This window comes from Saprolegnia parasitica (assembly GCF_000151545.1).
Source record: "Saprolegnia parasitica CBS 223.65 unplaced genomic scaffold supercont2.29, whole genome shotgun sequence".
NCBI lineage: Eukaryota > Oomycota > Saprolegniomycetes > Saprolegniales > Saprolegniaceae > Saprolegnia > Saprolegnia parasitica.
Window position 1 is genome coordinate 332498 of NW_012156423.1, and position 25007 is coordinate 357504.

Genomic DNA, 25007 nt, shown 5'->3' on the forward strand with positions numbered 1-25007 from the left:
GACAGCGCTGGTTCATGCTTTTGCATCTCGAGCCAGCTGCGGTGGAACCAGCGAAACTCAGAGAGGAACCGGTCGTTGCCGCTGCTGGCGGGCAAGAAGAGGACGGCGGCGCGGCTAAACTTCGTCAAGTCGTGCGTCGACCACGCGGCCTCGCGCTTGGTGCGAAACTTGCGGAGCGACATGGCGAGGTACGAGGATTCGTCCAGATACGTGACCAGCGCTGCGCACGCCAAGATGCACGTGAGGCCCACGGCGAGGAGCGCGCGCCGGAAGGTGCAGGCCATCATGACCAAATCGGTGTGTGCGATATCGTCGTCGCATCCCGGACGTACAATAACGTACCGTTGTACTGTACGTCTTGCGTTTTAATTGCCATACGATACGGTCCCGTACATTGCAAATGGACAACACGGAAATAGTGTTATTGAAATAGTCATGTCAAACTTTGGACCCGAAGAAGTTATTCTGCCAAAATGAATGCAGCCGGTTGAGCCCGCCGCGTCTACGCCAGCACAAAATTCTTCGATTTAGCGGAATTCAAGCAATGACACTATGTGTGCAAAGGTGGTGATGGTGCACCGACGATTTTGTACGCCCCAACATCGAGCTACAGATCGTGTTTTAGATATCCGAGAGAAAGTGATCGGGTCCACGAGGTACAAGACTGGAGCTGCTCCACTGTTGAAGCCTTGTTTGGGGTGAGTATTGAGGCGAGAAAATGCTTGTTGGCTCAGCACCAGTGGCTGGACGAGAGAGCTGCGTGTAGCAAAAAATTGCGGCTTTGCGCGAGGTTTTGTTTTATGTCGCGTAAATCTGGTTGAGCCCGTCTTGTCCAGGTGTAGCTTGAATTCTACCACCGTACGAATTCAGAGCAATGACACTATGTGTGCAAAGGTGGTGATGGTGCACCGACGATTTTGTACGCATTTTATTCGTTTGCCATCCCGAGGTATTTTGATGATTGTATGGTCATTTTTTCTACACCAATCCTCGAAACGTGATGCGTATACGACGGTGCTGCGTGTGTACCGCTGCAAAGTAGATAAAAGTAGATGATGGAGGTGGCATTGTGGGCTTTGTATTATGAACAAGTTGTTCTACAGATCGAGTCCAAGACGTCTGATGGTGGGATCTGCACGACGCTGTGTGGGACTAGGTAGTTTTACAGCTGGCGTCTGGAATCGAGGCGACGCAAGTCATTTAGACCACCACGAGTGCCCGTATAGTGTCGGCACCTAAACTGAACGTGCTCAAAAGCATTCTAAACCGGGCGAAGTTATTCGCTTTGATCGGTTACACGTGGTTCAATCATCCGCGTTTACGAGGATGCAGACAACTTGCCGTGCGCGGAGTGCACAGCGATTGCTCCATGTGTCGTCAATTTAGTGACACCCCTTTGTGAGACGAATGCGACCACTACAGAGCGCACTGGATACGTCTGCAGTCGTGGCATACAAGGTGTGTTAGGCTGCAAATCAAGCCACGAAGCATCGTTCTCACGTCATCGATCGTACTCCTACGTACTAGTAGTGGTGTCTGTGGTCCGTGGTCGCGAGTGCAAGTGTGTTTTCACCATACATTGTATGGGATTCAAAACGACGAGGCTTTTCTATGCTGTCGTGTAAAATGGTAGGTCCGACACCCGTCATCATACAACAGAGACGCGACCGTCTCTGGTGAAGGCGGTCGATATGGTGTAGTGACAGCGTGGAATACCGCGCTATGGACGCGCGTGCGACCTCACTGGTCTTCTTCGACGAGCAACGCGGAACGCGACCTACCGGCAGCATCGTACTCGATAACTCAAGTGGATGCGGCTGGTTTCCTGGCGCCGGTAGAAAAGCGTTGTAGGCGAAACCGTCCAAAATCACAGGACCTCAAAGGGCGTCAGGTAGGGGGCCTATCTCTTTTACTTTTTGGGTCCATTTTTTTCAACATGATATAAGTATGCAATAAAATAAAAAGATGCCTTAAAAATCAAACTGGTCGCGTCGATGAGATGCGGTGGCGGCAAGCATGCATGCGCGCGCTTGGAAGGCCGGACGAAGCGCGCGCGAACCTACGACTAACTAAGGGGTGGCTTCCATTTTCCAGAGAGCTTGAAGCAGAGGCTAACGATGGCGGGCCGCTTTGTCACGAGTCGCCCCAGCCCCGGCGGGACGATCGCGTACGAGCTCGACCCGGCGAGTGTCACGGCGGTCTTTCCGTCGCATGACGTCTCGACGGCGCTCAAGGCCATGGTCGAAGTCTCGCTCCGCGACGTTGGCAGCCTTCTCCCCAAGGATACCCACGACGTCGACACGGCCAAGCTCCAAGAGTTCTTCCCGAACGGCCTCCAGTCCACGGACGAGCTCGTCGTGCTGCCGTACAACAAAGCGCGCGCGCAAATGGTGATGCTCACCAACCTCCCAACTCTTCCTCTCGGCCACCGCGCTGGGTTCATCGGGCAAGGGAAGCTGGAGCTCGCTCCGGGTATCGACACGAAGCAGTTCATCGCGATTGGCAGCCGAGAACTCGACCTCCTCCTTGCGGGGAAGCATCGCCTCATAAAGTGGAAGCGCGACGTCCGAAAACTGCTCGAGCTCTCCGCTGCGATCCCGGTCGACCTGCCGACAACGCCTCAGCGTATCAGAGGCAACCAACACATCATGACGTCTCCATCACCTCAGCGCATCAGAGGTAACCCGCACCTCGCGGCGTCTCCGTCATCCCAACTCATTGGCGGGCGCTTCGTGATGTCTCCATCGCCGCGACGCTTGACGCCGTTGCCGTCGCGATCACCACAATTTGATCGAGTTCATTCCGCAGCCGTCGCCGGTGTCATCGCCCGCCAAGAAGAAGACGAAGGCCGGCGCGCGTCTCCAGGCGGTGGTGGAGCTCGAATCGACCGAGGCGATGAAGACGGCGTTCAACGACGCCAAGACGCCCAAGACGCCGAAAGCTTCGACCGAGACGCGCGACTTTTTTCTCCAAGTGCTGTTGTCCGAGGCGCCCGAGTTCTCGTCCACGATGTCAACGGAGGAAACATACAAGGAGCATTTCACCGCGCTTCTCGTCGCCGAATCCCAAGCCGCGATCATCTCGGGGTACGCATCCTCTCGATGTTGCATCCCAATCTCATGTTTTCTATGCAAATGTAGGCAAAACACGTTGCCTGCCACGTGCACTGAGCTCGCCGCCTTGTTCGACGGCGTCTCGGACCCGAACGCGGCGACGTTCCAAACGCGAGGCAAGATCACGCTCATCCTGGGCGACGTCGTCCGCCTCAAGGTGCGCGAATCGGCTGCCTCGTCTCCTCAATACGCATAAAATGATTAGGTCGACAATTCGCGACGTGCTATCGGCATCGTTGAGCGCGTGCATGGAAACATGATCGACGTCGTCTTCCTCCAGGCAACGAAGACGGCGCTCGACCTCCCGAAGGCCGCCAATATCGAAGCCAAGGTGGTCGCGTTGCTCGTGACGACGCTGCGCATGGTCGTAGGGCAACCGAGAAATATCGCCAAATTGGCTCATGGGCATGTGTAGACACCCGCGACGACAGTGCGTCGAACGTGATTCGCGTAGGCCAGCATGCACCGTCCGTCACCAGCCCGCGGAACGCGCCTGCGCTTCTCAATATTTTATTCATATTTAATAGTGCGTCTTTACAACAAGCACCTGCATGCGGTTGATCGATGTCGCTACGAAAGAGAAGCTGCTCTCCCAAGACGACAATCGTCCCTTGAAAGTTCATGCATTTCAAAATTGAGACCATTTCAAGCCTAGCACCTCGGCCACGCCACGAGGACCATGATTCTGTCCGAGTCAAAGAAGACGACGCTACGCTACACACAGACGACGACGGTCCACGGCGTCTACCTTGGAGGCGCGGCAGCGGTCCACTCGCAGCTACTAGCCAGCGCTTGCACGTCGTCTGCCCAAGCTTTCAAACAACGGCGTCGCCAAGGAGAAGAAGGTCCACCCATACTCCTCAAGTCTCTCAGAAACTCTAACCCACCACATCAAGAAGCCTGATTCACATTGCAAAATGCCAACAGCCCGACTCGTCTGCAAGCTGCTCACACCACGACGTTCTTCTGGGGCGAGGAGGTATGGTCGTCAAAGCTCTGCGTCTGGAGGTACGGCGTGCTACTGGTCTTGCGCGGTGACAGCGCCCGATTGCCCGGGATGCGCTTGGACGTTTGGCGAGAAACGTCGCGGTTCCGACTCGAGTTGTGCGGCCGCCATCGCCGCCATCTTGCGCTCGTACTCCATCTCGGACGTCGTGCAGACGAGGCCGTTCGAGGCGTCGTCGCCGTGTCAATCCGGAGGTACGGGCCGTTGCTTGAAGACCAAAAAAAGCACAAAGAAGAGCGGCGCCGCAATGAACCGCCCGTGCACGCGAAAGAGGCTAACGACCACAACCCACAGTGGCGCAGGGAGGCCTTGACGGCAAACAGCGTGATCAGCAGCGCCTGGAGCGCGGTCTGGTCGCGGACGCCAAAGATCTGAAAGAGATCGTGGACACTGCAGCAGCGTCAGCTTCTCAATGTGAAATAACGAGAGGCTCGCAAAGAGGAGCTCCCTGCCGAGGCAGTTGGCCAGCATGAGCGGCCGGGCGACGCCCGTAAAGCCGCGGGCCGTGTACACGTACAGCGGCAAGGTCGAGAACGCTGAGATGCTCACAAAAGCGTGCCCATAAACGCCTTGTAGACGCCGTTGGCGCCGCTGTACTTGTGCACTTGCTTGGCCTGGAGCTCGTTGAGTTCGGCGGCCACGTCTTGGCGCCGACGGAGGAGCACGAGGCATGCCTCGCACGCGCTCTTCGCCGTGGCGGGCCAGCACCCACTCGGGACTTTCTGGCAGCAAGTTGATGGCCGGCGTGAGGCACGCAAACACGACGAAGCTCGAGGGCCATGTCGATGGACCTGGAAGATGCAACAACTCGTCGTCTTCGGAAATCACGAGAATGGGCGACGCTTTTTTTCATGTCGGCCATGTGTTTTAATTCGGATGTCATGCGGTTCGATACGAATCGCAAGATGGGTTTGATGAAGTGGCTTTAAAATGCTGCACCCACTGAATATCATTAAGCGTGATTTGTGGCTATTTTTTGGATTGGATAAAATGCAACCCGAAACGGATTTGATTGGCCCATGCCAAAATTCGAGCGACCTGCGATTGGTCGAAACACGAATATTGTGTTGTCGAACCTTTGCGAGAGGCTGGCTCGGACAGGCACGCTGCCGTTCCATTAGGACGATGAGGCCGCGCTGCTATTTGCTTGGAGCCACGCCACTTCAGCGTCGACGATCGATTTGAGGCGGATGAGGAGCTGGCTGTTGACGACGATGTCGAGGCCCCGTGCTTGCATCAACTATTATACATGTTTTGATGTTGAAGCCTCGACAAGCGACAAGGGGTAGGTACGGCACCTGTTCGACGTCCTTCTTGAGAAAGACGCACGCCTTCTCGAACCGGTCCTTCTCGACGCCGCGCTTGAAGAGCGGGTACTCGATGTACGGGTCGTTCACGTCGTCTCGCATGAACGAGCGCGACGAGCAGTGCACGATGGTATACCGGAGATTCACGTCGAGGTACTTGGCGAGCATAAATACAAAGTGGGCAATGTACCCGAGCGCTGTCGAGAGCATTTCGTCGTCTTTGCCTAGCGATCGCAGCATTTTTGACGCCATCGACACCTTGATACACGCTTGATACCATTGGCCACGTCGGCGTTCATAAATTTGATGCCGCCAATGCAATATTCGCCCGCACCAACGTACGAGATGGGGTAAATGTCATGGAGCTGGACGACCAAATGGGCTTGCTTGGATCGGATTTTGTGGGCGACCTTGAGCACCTCGGTCCTACGGTGCATGCAATGGTTTGAATCCGGCACATGGGATGCAAGCGAACCGTCGTTCCCAGATACCGCTGCGCTCGTCACTCGCCTTGTTGTGAATGTCCATAAGGTGCACGAGCGTCCGCGGAATGCGCTCGTCGAGCTGCAGCAGCTGCTTCTCGACCTTGACGACCGATTTCACTAGACGTGCATCACACGGCCGTCCCATCCGATCTCGCGTCGTACCCCGTGACTGCGCTTGTTTGCGCTCGTCCACTTCCTTGCGCAAGGCGAGAATGCGGTTCTGAAGCCGCAGCCGCTGCTGTTCCTGGATACGGAGACGATGAGTCGTCGTCGTCGTCCCCATCGAGACGTAGCGCGCGACCTTTTCGGCGGCGGCTTCGTGCGCCGCGAGTTGCTGTGCAATGCGCTCACGCTTGGCTTCGATACTACGCTTGCGCTGCTCGATCTCGGCAAGAAGACCAATGCTGGTGTTGAGCAGCAGCGCGGCCGTCGGCAGCGAGTACTTGGTCTCGCGCAGAATGCCTTCTACACAGATGTACTCTGGATGAAGACTGCGCTGAGGATGGCAGAGAGAAAGCACCTTTGCGCCGACGACCGTTCATGGCGCCGCTCTGTACCAAATGCAGCATCGTATCCCGTGGGACAAAGTACTGCTCCGAGTCTTTGTCGAGTTGGAAGCCGAGGATGAGTGTGTTGAGCGGCAGTCCGTAGAGATCGCGGTAGTCGCAGTGCAGCGGCTCGAGCGCATCGAGCTGCACGACAAACCGAAGGACTTCCTCAAAGCTCCGCATGTCGTGGCGCCTGCATCATGGACATACTATGGGTGATGATGGCCGGGCTGCGAGACACGTACCCGTCGCTTTCGTCCGTGGCGGTCGACTTGGCCTGGTCGTCGCCATTCCCTGTATCGTCGTCCTCATCCTCGTCGTCCTCGTCTTCGTCGTCTTCTTCCTTGAGGCTTACATACGGCGGCTCGTACGGCTTGCGGTCGCTGCTCACGTAGCGGTAGACAATGAGCTCAAAGACCGAGTCCTGGAGAAACTCGTAGGGCGAGATCGTGTTGCCAAGGCGCTCGTCGAGCTCGACGGGTGGCCACGTCGGATTGAGCGTCTCCTTGGCCACGTCGCTCTCGTACAGAATGGTGGCGCCGGCCGCGAGGCGCACAAAGAGGTCCGGCAGCTCGACTTCGCCGAGGCTTTCGCCGGTAGCGCCCATCTTGGGCGCTGAGAAGTCGCTCGCGCCCGTGCTGCTCGTGAAGCTCAAGTGGCGGAGGCAGATGCTCCGGAGCTGCGAGACGCAGAGGGTCCGGCGCTGCTGCATGCTGCTGCCGACGCTGAAAACCTCCTACTGTACTATTGCACCCTCTCAGAACTAATATGCGGAATTGGTAACAGGACGCCGCAAACAGCTTACTTTCGGCACTTGTGGCATCTGCCACCGACAGGAGCAGCGCAACAGGGACGGCGCTGCTTCGCCCACCGTCGCAGCCGAGCCCATGAGCCAGCGAGGCGTGGTTGACGTAGCCATGACCATGGTAACCACCACTGCGCGATCTCCGGATCCAGCTACCAGGTACTGCAATGGGCCATTACACAAGCTGCGCGTCATGCTTTCTGCGGCGTGAGTGCCAACGAGCAGCGAGCGCAACCAGCTGGCGCAGGACTGCAAGTCACGCAAGCACAAGGAAGACATGCACCCTTGGTACTTTTAAGTACACTACAGTGCGATGCCCTCGGCGGCTAAAGGTGGCGCTTGCCGTACGTAAGATTCCACACCTCGAGCCGCCTGCAGCGCTCGAAAGACCGGCGCCCATCCTCGCTCGAGTAGCTCGCTCGAGTAGCTCGTACTACCGGTACATGAGCTTACATCAACACATATCACAGCAGACGTGTGGCATCCCCTTGAACAACCGCGTGTACGCTTAGGCAATAAAGTCTTCGAGGTCCGCAAAAGCGTCGTCGCCGCCTTCTTCGCGGAGACACTCGTCAATGTACTCGTGTCGACTGCGCAGTCGATGCTTCCGTCGCTGCTTGGTCGCTGTCCGCAGCTCCTGCGCTTGCTGCCGAAGCTGCGTTGTCTGCTTCTTGGTCATCTCGGACATGGACTGCACGTGTTGCATGATGCGCTGGGTGAGGTCCTCGACGATCGACCGGTCGTCGGGCGCCAACGCGTGCTTCTACGGTCGCGTACATTGCAATCTCCTGTAGTACACCGTGACCATACCTTTTTGAGAGCCGACCCGAGCGTCGAGGTGGCTTCGAGCAAGAAGACGTCCATCTTGGTTGTCATGTCCACCGTCGCCTACCGGATGTACGTACTACAGTCGACCACGCAAGCAGATGGATTTGTCGTACCGAGGCGTAGAGCTGCCACGCCTTGACGAGCGTCAATTGTAGCAGGACAAGGTCACGGATGATGGCGACGATGGCCGAGCCGCCGTGGATCGCCGGTAGGACGCACTTGCCAATGCGAAGGACGCTGTCGAGGACGCCACCAGCCGCCTTCCACGAGAGGCGCGGCGCCACAAACGCCTCCAGGAGCATCGCGTGCACGTTGGCCCACGGCGTGGACGGCGACCCGTTGGAGCTCAGCTGCGCGTACCAACTGTGCAGGGCGCCCTCGACGTGCTTCATGGCGAGTACATACGCGGTTGCGCGCGTTGTCTCGGAGACGAGGAGCGGGTGTGTCACAGCGGGCCGCAGCCGCTTGTGCTTGGCCGTTGGCGCCGTCGAGATGCGGTCGTCGGCGTCCGGTGCCTGCGCCTCCCGGAGCACGGCGATGAGGCGCTCGAGCGGCACATTGCTGGGAAAGCTCATGCTCAAGACCGCGCGGAGGAGGTTGGGCGAGGCCACTGCGTTCTCGCAGAGCAGCAGGTACATGGCGTCGGCGACATCGACATGGCTCGACGGCGACAGCTGGGCGTGCACGAGCTTGAGCCACTCGACGAGGATGAGCGCGAGGTAGACGTGCGACGACCCACTTAAGAGGTGCGTGAGCTGCTCGTGAAAGGCTGCGAGCACAGGCTCCCATGCATCGACGTGCCAGCAGGCGAGAAAGGCGCGGTAGTCAAAGTGCGCGTTTGTCTTGGCGAGCGCGACCCAGAGCCGCAAGATCGCGCCCAAGACGTCCGACAACTTGTACGTTTTCAGCGGCTTGAGGCGACACGTAGCCACAAGATCCACTTGGTCATTGTCATTGTCGTCATGGAGAAGCGGAATGCTGCCTTGGCCCTGGACGAGCTCGGGGTACAAGCGCACGGTACTTCTTACGGCCACGGCCACGTCGTCGACGCTCAAGTGCGTCGACTGCTTCTCGAGCGCGACGAGTCCGAGCATTGTGTGCTGCAGGCAGCAGCTCGAGGCGTCGAGGGCGCCAAGTAGCTGGCCCTGGGGCAGCGACCCGTGCACGCGCCGAAGCGTGCACTGCAGCCGCGCGACATCAACGCTGTGCGCGACATCGCAGCACGTGGCGTAGACGGCCGCGCGAACCGCACTCGATGCCGTTGGCGGCTGATTCAAGTAGGCGATGCAGTGCGCACTTGAGACGAGCTGTCCCAGCGCGCGGCGGAGCGCGTCTACGTACGCGGCGGCCTCGGGGCTGAGACGCGGCAGGACGTCGAGCAAGAGGGCGAAGACCGGTGCCGCGTCGGCGTCAATGGCACTCTGCAGCGTCGGCGCATTTGGCGGTGTAAAGTCGACGAAACATGCCAGATTGCGCCGACACGCCGCCTCAATGTGTGCCGGCGGCGCCACCGACGTGGATGCAAGGAGCGCGGGCAGTCGCTCGAGGAGATGGCGCTTGAGCTCCGCGCTCGGCATGTGGAGCACATCGTGAAAGCACGTGAAAATGTCTTCTTGCTGACGCGACGATAGCGTCGGCCGCTGCAAGAGATCGCACCACAGTGTTATGGCCGCCATTTGGTTGGCTGGCAATGGGGCCACGAGCTGCTTGCGCAGAAAGACCATTACAAAACTCTCAAAGGCCGACGAAGCGGTCAGCGGAAGAAGCGAATGCAGCAAGCGCGTGCCACAGGACACGGACGTCGAAAAGAGGTGGGCCACCCGGTCTTGGAGCTGGTGGGCGACCGTCGCGAGGAGCTGCGTCTGGTCCATGGCGAGCTTCTCCAAAACATGCAGCGCTTGGTCCGTCGCATCGATCGCCGAGAGGAGCAGGTTGACGACCTCGGTGCGGAGCTCGGGCACGTCGGTAAAGACAATCAGAAAGGTGTGGTGCGCGATCGCGGCCGACGTCGGTAGCCACGCGACAGCAGCGTCGAGCAGCACGAGTGCTTTCCAGTGTTTCGAGAAGCGCAAGAGCGGGCGAATGTCGAGGACCGCGGTTGCTTCCAAGTGCCGTTGCAGCGTCTTCTGGAGCTGCTTGTGCTCCGACTCGGGCTTGGCAATCGAGAGCTTGAAGAGCGGCTGGGTCGCGTGCATGGCGTGCAGCACGACAAGCACATCGAGCGGCGTCCACGCGGCGCTGGACGACCGCAGGACCTTGTGGAAGCGCTGGACGTAGACGGGCGAGTACTGAAACAGCTACGCCGCATTCATGATGGCACACTGCTGATGGCAACACGAGCGTACCGTTTGGAAAAGGTAGTCGAGGTCGCGCTCCAGCGACGGTGGAGCAAATGCGAGCATCTCGCGTGAGAGGCTGATCCACATCAGATCGTCGTGCGCATCACTGAGCTCGTAGCACGCACGGACCGAGTCGTCCCAAAAGCCAAAGGCGAGCTGGGACGAGAGAGACGGCAGCGTAGTTCGCACGAGCGTCTACGCCAACCAGCACGATGTTTGAGTTTAAATAAGCGTAGAGACGCTGGTGTTGCTGTCTACCTGCAGTTTGTGGTGGTGCGCGCGCGTTAAGAACGTACAGCCTCGGGCAAAGCCCAGTACGAGGTGCAAGGTTGGTGCGGCCCACGGCAGTTGAAGCAACTGTTCCACGAGCTAGTACAAGAGAATCTTAGCGAACTCGACGCGAAATCCCGTACGATGGAGGTGTCGGACGAAGGCGGCAACAACGAGACGAGGTACGGCACGCTATCGAGGATCGATTGGAAGCTCCTTGCGTCCACGGCTGAGAAATTGTTCAGCGCAGCATGGAGCAAGGCGAGAATGGCTTGAAGCACGCTTTGAATCTCGTTCATGACGCTGCGAGTTGCGTCGGCGTCGTCTCGCAGCTCGTCGACGAGGACCATGAAGGCCATTGAGAGTTCGTTGACCCACTTGTAGTGCAACTTCTTCTCGAGGACCATCGAGAGAAGCAAGTCGACGACGCAGCGTCGACGCGGCATCGCCTGTTCGTACGCCGCCGAGGCAAGGGACTGGCCCTCGATGGGGCAACCGAGCACGAGGCGGACAAAGGCCATGGCGGCGTCGTCGTGCTCGTGCTGTGGCAGGCCGCGCATGAGGCCCTCAATCTACAACCATTGTCTTGACACGTAGACGCATGCAGCGTAGACTCGCACCTCGGCCATGTCTATGCGCGCGAGGTGCGCCTCGACGGCCTCAATGTCATCGGTCGTCGTCTCCAGCAAGCGCTCGAGGCTGGCCATGAGGCGGTCGGCGCGGGTGAAATTCCAGCGGACGGCTTTATAGCGAATCAAACGCGAGGACGTTTAGGATTGGTTGAAAATGAGAAATGCGTTTGTCTCAAATAGTGTGAGCGGTTACACAACATTGGCGTTGAATCACTTACGAAACTCCTCAGAGGTGCGTATTATGACAAATGGGGTTTCAAAGTGAAATTGATGTGATATTGCATCGCTACGAGGCTTCCTCGGGAGAAAACAACCTACCAGAGTTCCGAGAGCTCCAAACTACGGGTGAAAACAGAACAAGGGTATTCAAGGGTCATTGACCCTTGGTCCAACATAACACAAGGTCATGTCAGTTACGTTCCAATTTTTACGGATGATCCCCGAAGGGATTCCTAGGTCATGTCAGTTAGTCAATGGCCAGTTTTCGCCGGCAGCATTGAGCATGACCACGATAGCCTACTATTTCGTCCACTTGCGTTATCCATTCCCAAGCCATCGTCCCGCGAGATGCTTCATTTTCACCGAGCTATGTAGCATTCCCATAGACTTCAGTCGCGTGTTAATTCTTGTGCTCTGCACGAGGCTGGTGAGCTACGAACTTCATGGATATTCTACCTGAGCATCCGAGGGCCAACGTACACTTGGTACAAAATTAAAGCGGCTAACAATAGACATCCACACTATTTCCTGTATGCAAACTGGCACACGATTGGCCAAAATCAGAGTAATATTGCGATCTGCCAGCGAAACTTCCTGCAGTTGGCAATTTCCCATGAGCTCGATCGGACGCAAGCAGCGCGATAGCCTCACGACCGGGCAGATCCAGGTCAGCGTCGGCGGCAAGCGCTCGGTGCTGGCGCCGCCCGAGGCCGCGCCCAAGGTGACGTCGCCGACGGTAATGTCGATGAAGAGCATGCTCCATGCTTGCCAGTCGGTCTTCCGCCGACCGCGCATCCGCGGGCGCTCGATCGAGCCCGAGTCGGAGATGCTTCTGCTTCCGTGCGTCGCCAAGAGCGACGAGGCCATTCGCATCATCTCCAAGGCGCTCCGAGCGCACTACCTCTTCCAGACGCTCGAGGACGCGCAGCTTCTCGAGGTCGCACGCGTCATGGACCTTGTCACGCACAATGACGGCGACGAGGTCATTACGCAAGGCGACACGGGCGATGCGTTCTTCGTGCTCGAAGCCGGCTCGTGCCAGATTCTCGTCGACGACAAGGTCGTCGGGCACTACGTCGGCGGCCAGGCCTTTGGCGAGCTCGCGCTGCTCTACAATGCGCCGCGCGCGGCCACGATTAAGGCAACGTCTCCGTGTACGCTATGGAGCATCGACCGCGTCATCTTTCGCAAGATCGCAACGACCGCCGAGATGCAGTCGCAGAAGGCGCGGCTCGACTTCCTCAAGCAAGTCGACTTTTGAAACACCTCGGCGACAAGCCACTGCGCAAGATCGTCGACGTCCTCCGCATGGAGTACTTTGGTGCGGGTGCGACCATCATCCGCCAAGGCGACGAAGGCAACACGTTCTACATGATCGTGCAGGGCACCGTGCTCTGTTCGAGCGATAACGACGAGCATCTCGTGACGCTCCACGCGGGCCAGTACTTTGGCGAGCGCGCGCTCCTCACCAACGAGCCGCGCAAGGTCAACTGCGTCGCCGAGACCAACGTCACATGCTACATGCTCGGGCGCCGCGACTTTACGCAGCTCCTGGGCCCCCTCCAGACGCTCCTCGACCGCCAAGTGCGCCTCCGCACGCTGCGCAGCATCACGCTGCTGAGCCACCTCTCGGACTCGGAGCTCGACGTGATTGCGCTTGCGTTCCGCACCGTCTCGTTTCCCGACGGCCAAAAGATCATTCGGCAAGGCGAGATCGGCAACACGTTCTTCATCCTCCAGCAAGGGGTCGTGTCGGTACAAAAATCTGGCATCGAGGTCCTGCAGCTCCGGGCCGGGGAGTTTTTCGGCGAGCGCACGCTCTTGCACAACGAGCCGCGGGCCGCCGACGTCATTGCGTCTGGGCCCGTCGAGTGCCTTTGCCTCGACCGCCCCGCCTTTGAGCGCTGTCTCAGCAAGCTCCGCGCTGTCATGGCCGAGGAAGCCAAGCGCCAAGAGCTTATCCAGGCGTCGATCCTCGGCACGCCAGTGCCCACGCAGAAGCACTTGGACTTTTCCGAGCTCGACAAGGTCGACACGATCGGCGCCGGCACCTTTGGGCACGTCTTCATGGTCAAGCACAAGCCGAGCGGCGTGACGTATGCGCTCAAGTGCATGCAGAAACACAACATTGTGGCGACGCACCAAGTGCACAACATTCTGAACGAGAAGCGCATCATCTGCGAGTGCAACCACCCGTTCATTCTACGTCTCATCGATACGTTTGCCGACCGCGACCAGCTCTACATGGTGCTCGAGCTCGTCCAGGGCGGCGAGCTCTGGAGCTTGCTCTACGAAAAGTCATTTTGCCTAGCAAAAGGTAGCGCCGGCGGCTTTGACGCACCGACCGCGCGCTTTTACGCCGCGAATGTCGTCGAGGTCTTCCGATACCTGCAGACCATCAACGTCGCGTACCGTGACCTGAAGCCCGAGAACCTCATGCTGGACGACAAGGGCTATCTCAAGATGGTAGACTTTGGCTTTGCCAAGCACATTCCGTCTCAAGCAAGGCGCGCTCTGCGAAAAGACGTTTACGGTCTGCGGCACGCAAGAGTACATGGCGCCCGAGATCCTGCTTCAGAAAGGCCACGGTCTCGCTGTCGACCACTGGGCTCTTGGCTGTCTCATCTACGAGCTCCTCGTGGGCCACACGCCGTTCTACTCGGACTGCCACGACGACCTCCAAGTCGTTTGGAACGTCTTGCACTCGTCATCGACGCTCCGCTTCCCCCACGGCGTGGACCCGGAAGCGAAGGACCTCATCACGAAATTGCTCGAGCCCAACCCGCGGCTGCGCTTGGGTACGTATTTCTCGAAAGGAATCGGAACAGCAACAGATGCTGGTGGTGCTAGGATCGCTGCCCGGTGGCATGAACGACGTGATGCTGCATCCGTGGTTCTCGAAAGCGTGCTTTGATTGGGCCGCGCTTCGAACCCAGACGCTGACAGCGCCGTATACGCCTCCGATCAAGGATGCACTGGACTTGAGTCAGTTTGGTCACTTCCCCAAGGCGGGCAAGATTGTCAAGTACAGTGGTGAAGACTACTTTGCCGACTTTTAGTGCCTGCTGCAATCTTCCTATTTCATCAATGTATGCTGCACAAGCGACATTCGCTCCTCCTCTTTCTTCTTCTTCGTCCGAGATTTACCGTGACACTAGAAACCAAGCGCATCAAACGAGTGCAGCTGAGGAAAGGCGACTTGGATTAAGCGTCGACAGGAGACTCGTGGAAACTATGATGAGTCGCATCGGTTGGCTATTTCGACGGCACCACATCCCAAGACCTCTCCAACTCGGTGCAATGAGACAGTCGAAATCTTCGCTCTGCACGTCAGGCGCCTCAAACCTAACCACTCGATTCACACCGGCACGGCAGTCGGCGATGTAGTTGACGGCAGAGGTGGAGTCGTCGGGCTTTGCAGCCCGCTCCTTGACAGTGCACTGTCAAGGCAGCGAAAGCAAGACTGACGTTTAACTTCATTGCCCCGAAGGTTGAGACCACGCGACTCGTGTCACCCGAAGAACCTAGCCTCGAGCCCTGTTGGATGAAGTCGCAGACCGTGCGCACATTCCGCGTTATCTTCATTACAAAGACTTCGCCAACGCATGGATACCTATGATGCTGCGACAGAGGGGGCGAAAAGGGGCACCTTAGCACAACATGGAGGATTCGTTTCGCCGCATCAGTTGTAGCTACCATTTAGACTTGGTCTTGTTTGCGGTCATCCTGACAGACCATCCTGACGCTCCTTTGCAGCGGCCAGTTGCCTCGGGACGGCATCCCTGGCGACGTGCGAGTCGATTTCTTTGAGCTTCTTGACCATTTCCATCAGCACGAGCCGCCAGCGTGCGCAGACCGTAGCGACAAAGTGAGAATGCGAAGCAAATGTGACATCGGCTTGGCGAAACGACCAGATGATGACCAACGCATCGTCGCTGCCACAAGAGGCGTTTTTCGGTTGAATTCGGCCCACTCATCGACGCAAATGCACAAGTACCGTCCTCCTCTCATGAGCAGGTCGCCGCGATGTTGCTCTGCGGATGTGAGACTGCACTTGGCTCAGGCTTGTGTACAGTGTTTCGTTCTCTTATGTGTTTACGCGGTGATTTGAAGGCGCTGCTGGACGTTCCAGAGCCGCGCGGCCGGATAGAGCGCAAGTGTGCTAGGAACGTCGGTAAAGTGCTGGTCGAGGAGAACGCCGTTGACTTCGAAAGAAATGGAGTCGTCGTCGCGCGTGACGATGACGGTTGTCGCGGACGACGTCGCCTTGAAGGGCGGAACCACCACCGGTGGCAGCGGCTTGGGGGATTTCGCAGGGTAGGCCTTGAGCACGGCGTGGATCTCGCCAGCGCTGTGAATCTCGATCGAGAGGACGTACCCATGGACAGTGGTGCCTTCCTCGCGCGACGCTTCGCGGGGGCAGTAGCCGACCTCGAACGACGACGCTGTTTTGGCCGAAACGCAAAAACGTCGCAGCGGCGTGACCGCGACGGCGCCCACAAACGCGTTGGATCCTCGCTGCTTGCCCATGACCGTGTCGCCCGCACTCAATAAAATGTCGTCGTGGCAGTGGGCGGCATCCCACGCGGCCAAGGGCGGCAACTGGAGAAAGTCGAAGAGCTTGTAAAAGTCCGCTTGCGCGTCGCCAGGAATGTGATCGAGAGGCAGGTGGCCGCTGCGAAGGTACGTCATGATGGGCGCAAACAAGGCCGGGTCAAAGTCCAGAAAGTATTCGCCTAACCCACCATTTTGTGCGTGCAATCGAGGCCAACAAAAGTACGAGCAATACCATTGTCGTTGGGCGGCCATTGGAGCAACGCGTGGAAGTAGCCGTCTTCAAACCGCAAAAGAGTCTCACGCAAGGTTGCAAAGCGTGTACCACCGACGTTGAGCGTGACGATCTCGGTCGGTGGCGCGACCGTGGAGCGCTGGGTGTCGCGAAGGGCAGAGACGACGTCGGTGACAAAAGCGTCGAACGGACCTTGCACCTCTGGCGACAGGAGCGTTCGTAGCTCGGCCCAGCGCGCCTCGAACGCATCGCTTGCCGTCGACGCTGAGAACGTCATTTGCCAGGGTCCGAAAAAAGAATAGTGTACAACGCTTGGCAATAGGGGTGCTTGAAGTTTTGACATGCTGCATAGAAAAGGAGAGGGAGAAAATCCATTTAGTAATAGCAGCAGTATCCTCCTGGACGAGAGTCTGGGGCGCCGCAATGCAACACTCCCGCCTTATTACATACGGTACATTAAATGTACCCTAGATGCGGGTCAGAACGTCTGACCCGCATCAAGTTTACAGAGACAGCCAGAGACCATGGCCAGAGACCTTCTGACTCAGAAGGTCTCTGGCTGTCTCTGGCGCAATTGGCTACACTCTGGGTACGATACAGGAAAGTGGTCCAATAACGGAAGGCTTGTAAAACCATACTATTTACTAACGTCAAATTTGTATGCGAACTATGCGTATTACAATCTGGGCAAGCACATCTAACTGATCTGACTCGGATGATTTGAGGACCCTGTTCTTTTGACTTGCATCTGGGGAGACCATTTTTAATAGAAGAAGCGCGGTGCCCAGATCGTGCGCCCATGTAGATAAAATGTGCGGTAGGTTGGTTTTTAAAGCCGTCCTTTACAAGCTGAGTATGCAGCACTTGGCCACGCGCGCTTGAAGGGCTGTGACGACAAACCAAAGGTCGGCAACTACTTTTTGACGTCTCTGCGCATCGCACTTGAGCGTGCTTGAGCACCGACAGGGTACGCACATGACGACGAGGACGCCAGACTAGGAGCTCAGACTAAGTAGCCGTAGAGTGCTGGTACGATCGGGCTTTCCCACAGACGCGTTGTGCAGACTACCAGCAACGAACCACCGCACTACCACGCTTGCGTTGCGTGCCTTCTCGGTTCCAAGATTTGATTCGCGTAGACAGGCTGCCACGTCATCGGTACACTTTGAGCTATGTAATTCTTAACACACAACAGTTTTCCAGTTTGAAGGTACCGTACGTCATGCTGGGCCAAAACAATCTTGGCTCGATGTTCAAAAATACTCGCCTGGTTGAAGATCAGAGACAAGCAACGCGAGCCTCTTGTTGGCGGGCCACTGCAGCATCGTATAGAAGTAGGCAAAAGGTTCTCACGCGACGTCGCAAAACACGCGCCACCGACGGTGAGCGTGACGATCTTGGTCGGCAGCTTGGAGACATGCGTTTCGAGCAGCAGCTCACGCATCGCAGAGGCAATGTCATCGACAAAGGCGCCTAGAGGAACCTGGACGTCGGTTGGTAGGAGCACTTGGAGCTGAGCCCAGCGCGCTGACACGAGAGCGGTGCGTCGTGTGGCGACATGGACGAGTGTGAATGGCTACAATCCCACCACAACGACGTGATTGGCTACAACCGGAATTGCTGGCCAATAAAAATGCGCGAAAAACGCTCTAGATTTCGCTGGGCAAGTCGACCGACTCAATCGTAGCTTTCTAATCATGCGTGTATCGGTAGGAGCAAGGAAGGTAGCGGCGCAAGTATTGGAGCAGTCGAGTAGGGCGTCGGTTCAAATACAAGCATGGACGGCAAGGCACACTGCCGACTCTACGATCCTAGTCGAGTTGGCGGCCATTGATAGGGTTTTGGGCATGCGATCCCAACGAACTATCCCACCAGGCGCTGTCCAAAAAACTTCTTGGGGTGCAGCAAGTTACGAAGGGAGAGTGCAGGCGTCGAATTGCCGTGTTTGTCACTCGCAACGGTGCAGAGCACTTGGCGAAAACATCATTTGCTGTGCGGGTTGTAGCGCTTTGATGAGCTTTTGTGACGATGGACTTGCATTCCAGCCATTCCCTGGTCCTGCCTGCGGTCTTGTAGCGTCAGCCTGGATCCCAGTTAGGGATTTATTTCAGTTGAACTATTCCGTAGGCCCTTCCTTGGTTCGTCAAACTGCACTCGACATAGCGCCGTTGCGTGTCCTAACGAAGTTCGAAGCTACGACATTGGAATATACGAGGTGGCATGTGCCACGTGTAGTCGCCAACGGTCGCGTTTCAGACGTGGCAAGATGGGCAACTCCTTCCCATCTCGCTCCTACGTATTGTTTTACAAGGCTCTGTCACCACTGTGCATACCAATTTCGACATTAAATACTTGACGCCGTTGCATCCAAACGACCCGACGACACGTGGCGGGCCCTGAAATGCAGGGAGTGTCCTCGAAGTTCGAAGTGCAAGCCCACAAACGAGCGCTATTTCCATTCTGGCCGATGCAAGCCGGGGCCGAGGTCGTTCCCGTCGACAGTGCGATGGCCGTCGCCGCGACGTCGCCCAAGCCAGAGCCGCTCACTTATGACGTGCACCTCTTCGAGGCCTTCCCGGCCGTGTGCGCCAAGGGCAAGAACGGCGTCCAGACATGCCAAGCCATGTCGCTCTTCCTTCAAGATCGCGCCAACTTTGAGATGCTCTACAGCAAGCAGCTCGGCAAGATCCAGCAGTACTACACACCGCTTGATTGGCGTTTCGGATACAAGGCTAAGGCGGCGCGTAGGAGCCCCAAGTCGGAGGACTGGGCGAAACAAGTGGCGTCGGTCTGGGCGGCCGTGCACAAGGCGATGGCGTCCATCTCAGCCGAGCACGCCGATTTCGCGAGCAAGCACACGACGAGCATCGTTGCTGGCATCAAGGCGTGCACGCTGCAGCAAGACACGCAGATCCAGCGGCTCACGTCCGGTGCGTTCAACTTTCGGGAAAATTTCGACTCATGGGATCGGATTAGAGGGCCTTAAAGTCAAGAGCCGGTACCAAGACTACGTCACCAAGGCCAACAAGACCAAGGAGCGCTACGACAAAAAGTGTGCCGACGCGCTCGAGCTCCTCGCGTCCTTGAGCCGCAAGCCCGACGGCGACAAGTCGTCGTCGGATCTCTTTTCCAAAGTGTGGGACTCGACGAAGAACCTTGCGTTCACGTCGCAGGACCGCCAGCGCACCAAGGTCGCGGCCGCCATGGACGACATTGTCGCTGCCGAAGCCGCGTACACGCGTGCCATCGAGGCGCTCGCTTCGCAGCGAACCGTTTACGAGCGCAGCTTGAAGGAGAACCTCCGGGCCTTTGAGGTCACGGAGGAGCAGCGCATCGAGTACATTAAAGACTTGCTCTTGCGCACGGAGAAGGCGCGGCTCGGGACGCTCAAGAAGATTGAAGCAGTCATCGCCGACATGCAAGCAGCGATCCAGTCGATCGATGTGCTCGGTATCTCTCTGCTTGTGTACAAGTCGTCCTCACTGCTGTCGTTAGATGACATTGAAGATGGGCTCGTGCAAGGCCTGGGGCTCCAGTCCCCCGAGCTCACGTCCGAGACGGCGTGGCTCCTCGACACGGAGAGCAGTCGACTGGCGGACCTCGTCGCTGGCGTGCAGAGCATGAGCGACCAAGGCGTCATCTGCACACACGCCATGCTCAACACACTGGTCGACTACATTTCCGCGGAAGAAACCTTTGTCCAAGCGCTCGACAAGCTCTCGAGCATCCATGGGACACCGCCCAACGAAAAGACAGAGACAGGACTCTTTGCGTCGTCGTACCCCGTGGTGGCCGACGAAGGCGCGACCTTTAGCGCTGCATGGGCCGCGGTCGTCGCCCAGCTGCAGCGGGTCGCGTACCTCCATCGCGTACGCGTGTTTGTATCAATGTATCGGTAGAGTATGGTTTCATGTAGGAGTTTGGGTCGCTCCTCGCCGAGCCCGTGCTTTTGAGTCTGGGCACGATGAAGAACGAGTACGACGAGACCAAGACGGCGCTGGACGCGGACCTCGGACGCTTGTACGGGACCATTTTGGCCGAGCGACAAGCCCACGGTCGACTCGTGGCGCGACTCGAGGCGAAGCGCAAGGAGCTCGATGCCAACCAGATGACACAGTCCAACAACAGCGACAAGGAGGACATGCTGCACCATCTTGGGCTTGCTGACAGTCCGTCGGAGCGAGAGCGCAAGCTCGGCTGGAAGGTCGACCAGCTTCGCGACGAGATTACGGATCTTTCGGCCCAAGTTGACGCGAGCGCGGCCACGCTGCTCGGCAAAGCCGACATGTTTCGCCAGGTACATTTCATGAAGAATACCAAGTTGATCGCGATTTGACGCGTGGTATGTAGGAGCTCCAGCGCGTGCTTTCGGGGTACTTGAAGAACGAGAAATACCGTCTCGATGTCAAGAAGAGCTCGTTGCGGTCGCTCGTCAAGGCCCACGACCACCTCGTGTTGGGCTTGAAGCACGCGTCCCAAGCGATCGTGACGGACGTCGACCAGCTCTCGGCGACGTGCGACATTCAAGAATTCATCCGACACGTCGTCCAAGAGTCGCCACCGTCCGAGGCGCCGACCTTGGTGCCAGTGCTCTCGACGTCGCCCGTCTTGCTCGAGCAACTTCGCAAACACACGTCGACGTCCAAGCCCAAGCTCGTGGCGACGTCGAGCAACTCGAATCTGGCGCGGACCATGGACGAGACGGAAGACTCGAACGCAAGCGACGCGGACGCGATACTCGACAAGAAGGACGAGCTCAAGGACGATAAGGACTCACTTCTCTTTGCGATGGGCTCGGCCGAGTTTCAGCGCGTCTTCAACGTACGTGTCTATGGATGGATTGAATCGGCCGTTGAAACAAATCATGTAGTTGGCCGCGTCCGAGCACGTCGTGGCGACCTTTTCGTGTGCCTTGTACCTCCACAACTTTCCGTGCCAAGGCCGACTGTACCTCTCGCAGACGTACCTCTGCTTTACAGGCTGGCGCGACGCGTTTGTGGTAGACGCCGGTGTTTGCCTCAAGACAAGATGACACATGTTGTCTAGGTGCTGCCGCTCACGGAGATTACGCACATGGAGCGCAAGAACACGGCGATCGTTGTTCCCAACGCCCTCGAGCTCACGACGGCGACGCAAGGCCGGTTCTTTTTTGCGTCGTTTCTATACCGGTACGCGCTTCGAACCTCGGCGCGGATGGATGATCACCGTGTTTCTAGCGACGAATGCATGCAGTCAATCGGTCAGCTGCGGCAGATTCAACAACAAATGCAAGCCATCTTGACACCCTCGGAAGAAGTCGAGACGACCAACGGCGAGGCTCCCGAGACGCAATCAAGTCTGGATGTTTCGGAGCAAGAGACGATCCTTTCGCAAGACTATGACGTGGTCATGGACGAAGTGCTGTCGCTGCCGTTGGCGTACGCCTACAAGTCGCTCTGGGAGCCCGCCGGCTATTTGGACGCGCTCCTGAACGCGTCGGGGGAGACCAACGTGAGCGTCGGCGAGTGGTCGTCGTCGCCGGTGCAGTACACGGCGTTCAAGCGGCCAGAGACGTTCCAGAAAGCGCGCACGGTCACGTATACGCACAACAAAAAGTACATGGTTGGGCCCAGTGCGATCCCGACGTCGCAGGTGCAGCGTCTCTCGTACACTGACGGTGTCGGCCTCGTGCTCAGCGTCACGGCGACGGTCGCCGACGCGCCGTACCACGACTACTTTCGCGCCGAGAGTCGGTGGCTCTTGACGCCATTGGCCAACGGCGACACGCGTCTCCGCACGGGCGTGCGCCTCTTTTGGGTCAAGAGCACGTGGCTCAAAAAGCAGGTTTGTGGAAAGTACCCTCGCCGAGGCCAACGCATCGTCGACGTAGATCGAAGGCGCAACCGCATCCGAGTCCAAGGAAACCATGAAGCTCTGGACGGTCAAGGCGATCGAAGCCTTCAAGAAGACGACGACCACGACGACGGCCAAGACACCACCGACGACAGCGCCGAGTACCGAGAAACCGCCCGTCGTGGCCGAGGTGCCCAAAACGATGGTGCCACCGGTCGCACTCAAGATGGAGGGCCGACTGCTGTGGGGACTCGTGCTGCTGGGCTACTTGCTAGTCTTGCTCAGTCTCTGGCGGCTCGGGAGCCTCCAGCAGCGAAGCGTGGCGCTCCAAGAAGAACAAGTCGCACTCCTTCGTGCGATGCTGAAGTCGATTGCGGACGCAGAGCTGCGCGACGTGATGCAACACGTGCTTCCGCCGCACTAAGACCGCCGCAATGTATTTTGTACATATTGTCGGTGTGTATGGCATTGCTGTACAAGGGAGCTACGCAACGTAGCCGCCGCCGTCGTCGTCGTCGTCTTGGTACGGACTCAACGCGGCAAAGTTTAGTTTGGGCACGGTCTGCGGCACGCAGTAGGTCGCGGTCGTGCCAGGTAGCACGAGCGACACATCGTCTAGCGACACGACGATGCATGGGGCACCAACTGTAGCCAGGGTGTCTACCGTCTTCATGTCCATCCGGCATCGAAGCGGTGCCGACTTTGCCGAGCGGCTCAAAGCGAAGCACGTGCCGTAGCTGGTCGACTTCGTTCTGGAGCTCGACGCAGAGCTGCTTGAGCGCTTGGTTTTCGGTTCGTGCGAGATAGACATCTACAATGGCTCCTTCATGAAGCATCGCCAATAGTGGTTGAGCTCACCCAAGGGGGCGCCGACGTCGTCGGACGGCTCGGCATACGTTATGTCAAAATGCTTGTTGAACTCGGTGCGGATCTTGAGCAAAATGCCTGCGTACGTCTACGCAAAAACGGTGAGGTGGTGGCTTCGGAAAGATGATCTTGGAAACGAACGCGGTCCTGCAAGATGACTTGGTCCAAGAGATCCCGGGCCACTTGGAGCCGCGCGCGCTGCTTCTGGGGCACCTACACGGATTCAGGGTACAACCCCGTCTTTGCATCGGCTGCAGTGTGTACTTGGGCCATTTCGATTTCGCCAAGGCGCTCGGCGAGCTCCATTTCCAAGACGGTCGCCGACGACCGAGCAAACTTGTGTCGACGACCCAGCGCCATTGACGCGTACGACTTTTGCGATGCGAGGCCCGTCTTCTTGGCGTACTTGCAGGTCTCGACCGAGGCGGGAGGCGGAAGAGTTTCGAGGTCGACGACCGCAGCCGTGGTGGCGAGAGGAGTGTGGCTAATAAGGTTGTTGTTTCCAAAGTCGCTGGCGTCAATGATCTTTTGACGGATCGAGGACGCCGACCGACAGCGTCTAGCATTGCGTTGGCAACGAGCCGCGACGTAGTGGGTCGCACCGGAGGGGTGTCGCGGGCCCGGTTGATGGGGCTGGTGACTTTTCGGGCTCGTTGTTGCTACTGCGCGGCGCCGAGTCCCGCCGCGTGAAAACTGGCTTCTACGGGCATTTTTACCTTGGGACATTCGGTGTAGGTGGCGTAGAGAGACCTTGCGCTGATCGAGGCCGAGCTGCTTCGTCAAGAGCGGTTTGGACCCAAGGTGTGTGCTCGACTAGCATCAGGATTCATTCGTGCAACGCGTGCGGGACACTCGCGCACCTGCCACTTGGACTTGGAGGGCAGGCTTGGACGTGGCTTGCTCGCGAGCATCGCTGCCTGTCTACGCGACTCGGAGGCGAAACGCTGCGCCCGATTTAGTGCGGTTGAAGACTATGGATGGCCGTTTTTCTGGGGCCCTACAGTGTAGAAGTCTCCTCGGTGCCAAAGCGGTTGTTCCTTCTTCTCACACGTCTCCTCAACACCCTTGCCCCGTGTGCGATCGCCACCGTCGCCACGATTGACACCGCACCCAGATAACTCTCTTCGCGTCGACGAAGCGTCTTCTACGTTCGACAACGCATCATGCGCTCCATTTGAGAGACGCCCAGCCACAAGAAGGCATCATCATCCTCGCCAGCTTTTCACTTGGCGGTGCCAACGACCTTTGGTGTACGAATTAGCACCGACCACGGCCCCCATCAGCCTCAACGAGAGCCACGTTCTCGCGCGTCAGTGGCCTGGCGCTTGAAGTTTGTGAAGATTGTCTCCGGTGGCCCTCTCTCGCCTTTCTTGACCGAGATGACCGCTTCGTCGAGCGACGAAATACTTTGCCCGACTCGTGCAGTCGGTCCTCCGACATCGAGTAGTTGGATACTAGTATATGCGTGGTAGATATATTAACAAAAGAAACAAAATCGGATTTATTCCTCGTCGCTGCTGCTCTCGTCGCTGTCTTCGACGTGCGCGTAGTGCCCGCCCATGCGGTTGCGGTTCACAAACATGAGGTCGTCATCGTTGTCGCTCTCCGAATCGTCGGCCTCTTCGCTCTCGTCGTCGGCCGCGCCTTCGATCGTGTTGCCAAACTTGTCGACCTTGCCGCTGCCCATCGAGACGTCGGCGACCTTGTCCGTGAGCGCGCTCAGCGACTCGTCGTACTCACGCTTGGTCTCGTCCTCGACAAAGACGTCGGGCCAGAGGTCCTTGGCCTTGAGGTTCTTGATCTGGTCCTTGTACAAAATGTGCTCGACCGAGAAATTGACCGCGCCCTTCTTGTCGTCGTCCGCACCCGAGACGATGAGAAAGTCGCCGCGGCGGATCCAAATGAGCTTGCGGTACTTGGGTCGGCAGCATCGCGAGGCCCGTATCCGCCCGTCGCCGTCTCGACCT

At 57.9% G+C, this 25007-nt stretch overlaps 8 protein-coding genes across 8 annotated transcripts in view; 2 read left to right on the forward strand and 6 right to left on the reverse strand.

The window, feature by feature from the left end:
- Positions 1–287, reverse strand: part of SPRG_22193 (hypothetical protein) — a gene marked incomplete at both ends in the record, with an annotated part of 1099 nt that extends 812 nt beyond the window's left edge. The window contains one exon of the mRNA XM_012346559.1: positions 49–287. Within this exon, the coding sequence (XP_012201949.1) occupies positions 49–287 (239 nt within the window). The remainder of the gene's footprint in view (positions 1–48) is intronic.
- A 4949-nt stretch (positions 288–5236) lies between these two features.
- SPRG_07074 (hypothetical protein) lies at positions 5237–7195 on the reverse strand (the record flags this gene model as incomplete). Its single annotated transcript, XM_012346530.1, has 7 exons — positions 6705–7195; positions 6432–6652; positions 6074–6376; positions 5902–6028; positions 5704–5852; positions 5418–5650; positions 5237–5359 (listed from the first exon to the last, which is right to left on the reverse strand). Exons 1-7 carry the CDS (start codon positions 7169–7171, stop codon positions 5237–5239), a joined length of 1623 nt encoding a protein of 540 aa, XP_012201920.1. The 5' UTR covers positions 7172–7195.
- A 555-nt stretch (positions 7196–7750) lies between these two features.
- Positions 7751–11408, reverse strand: SPRG_07075 (hypothetical protein; the record flags this gene model as incomplete). Its single annotated transcript, XM_012346531.1, has 7 exons — positions 7751–8027; positions 8075–8152; positions 8206–10389; positions 10438–10626; positions 10690–10800; positions 10845–11273; positions 11322–11408. The coding sequence occupies 7 exons, from the start codon at positions 11406–11408 to the stop codon at positions 7773–7775; spliced, it is 3333 nt and encodes a 1110-aa protein (XP_012201921.1). The 3' UTR covers positions 7751–7772.
- Positions 11409–12165: 757 nt separating this feature from the next.
- SPRG_07076 (AGC protein kinase) lies at positions 12166–14611 on the forward strand (the record flags this gene model as incomplete). The annotated part of the gene is made up of 4 exons (XM_012346532.1): positions 12166–12801; positions 12831–14018; positions 14056–14350; positions 14403–14611. 4 exons carry the CDS (start codon positions 12166–12168, stop codon positions 14609–14611), a joined length of 2328 nt encoding a protein of 775 aa, XP_012201922.1.
- Positions 14612–15611: 1000 nt separating this feature from the next.
- Positions 15612–16625, reverse strand: SPRG_07077 (hypothetical protein). The gene is made up of 2 exons (XM_012346533.1): positions 16342–16625; positions 15612–16288 (listed from the first exon to the last, which is right to left on the reverse strand). The coding sequence occupies exons 1-2, from the start codon at positions 16616–16618 to the stop codon at positions 15648–15650; spliced, it is 918 nt and encodes a 305-aa protein (XP_012201923.1). The 5' UTR covers positions 16619–16625; the 3' UTR covers positions 15612–15647.
- Positions 16626–18805: 2180 nt separating this feature from the next.
- On the forward strand, positions 18806–22604 carry SPRG_07078 (hypothetical protein). The gene is made up of 10 exons (XM_012346534.1): positions 18806–19035; positions 19090–19271; positions 19318–19791; positions 19837–20210; positions 20258–20638; positions 20692–21162; positions 21212–21340; positions 21388–21509; positions 21558–22164; positions 22211–22604. Exons 1-10 carry the CDS (start codon positions 18809–18811, stop codon positions 22595–22597), a joined length of 3354 nt encoding a protein of 1117 aa, XP_012201924.1. The 5' UTR covers positions 18806–18808; the 3' UTR covers positions 22598–22604.
- SPRG_07079 (hypothetical protein) lies at positions 22605–23993 on the reverse strand. The gene is made up of 8 exons (XM_012346535.1): positions 23901–23993; positions 23791–23853; positions 23643–23740; positions 23305–23599; positions 23182–23253; positions 23032–23128; positions 22838–22984; positions 22605–22788 (listed from the first exon to the last, which is right to left on the reverse strand). Exons 1-8 carry the CDS (start codon positions 23949–23951, stop codon positions 22658–22660), a joined length of 954 nt encoding a protein of 317 aa, XP_012201925.1. The 5' UTR covers positions 23952–23993; the 3' UTR covers positions 22605–22657.
- Positions 23994–24541: 548 nt separating this feature from the next.
- Positions 24542–25007, reverse strand: part of SPRG_20336 (hypothetical protein) — a gene marked incomplete at both ends in the record, with an annotated part of 676 nt that continues 210 nt past the window's right edge. Inside the window, one exon of the mRNA XM_012346556.1 lies at positions 24542–24955. Within this exon, the coding sequence (XP_012201946.1) occupies positions 24542–24955 (414 nt within the window). The remainder of the gene's footprint in view (positions 24956–25007) is intronic.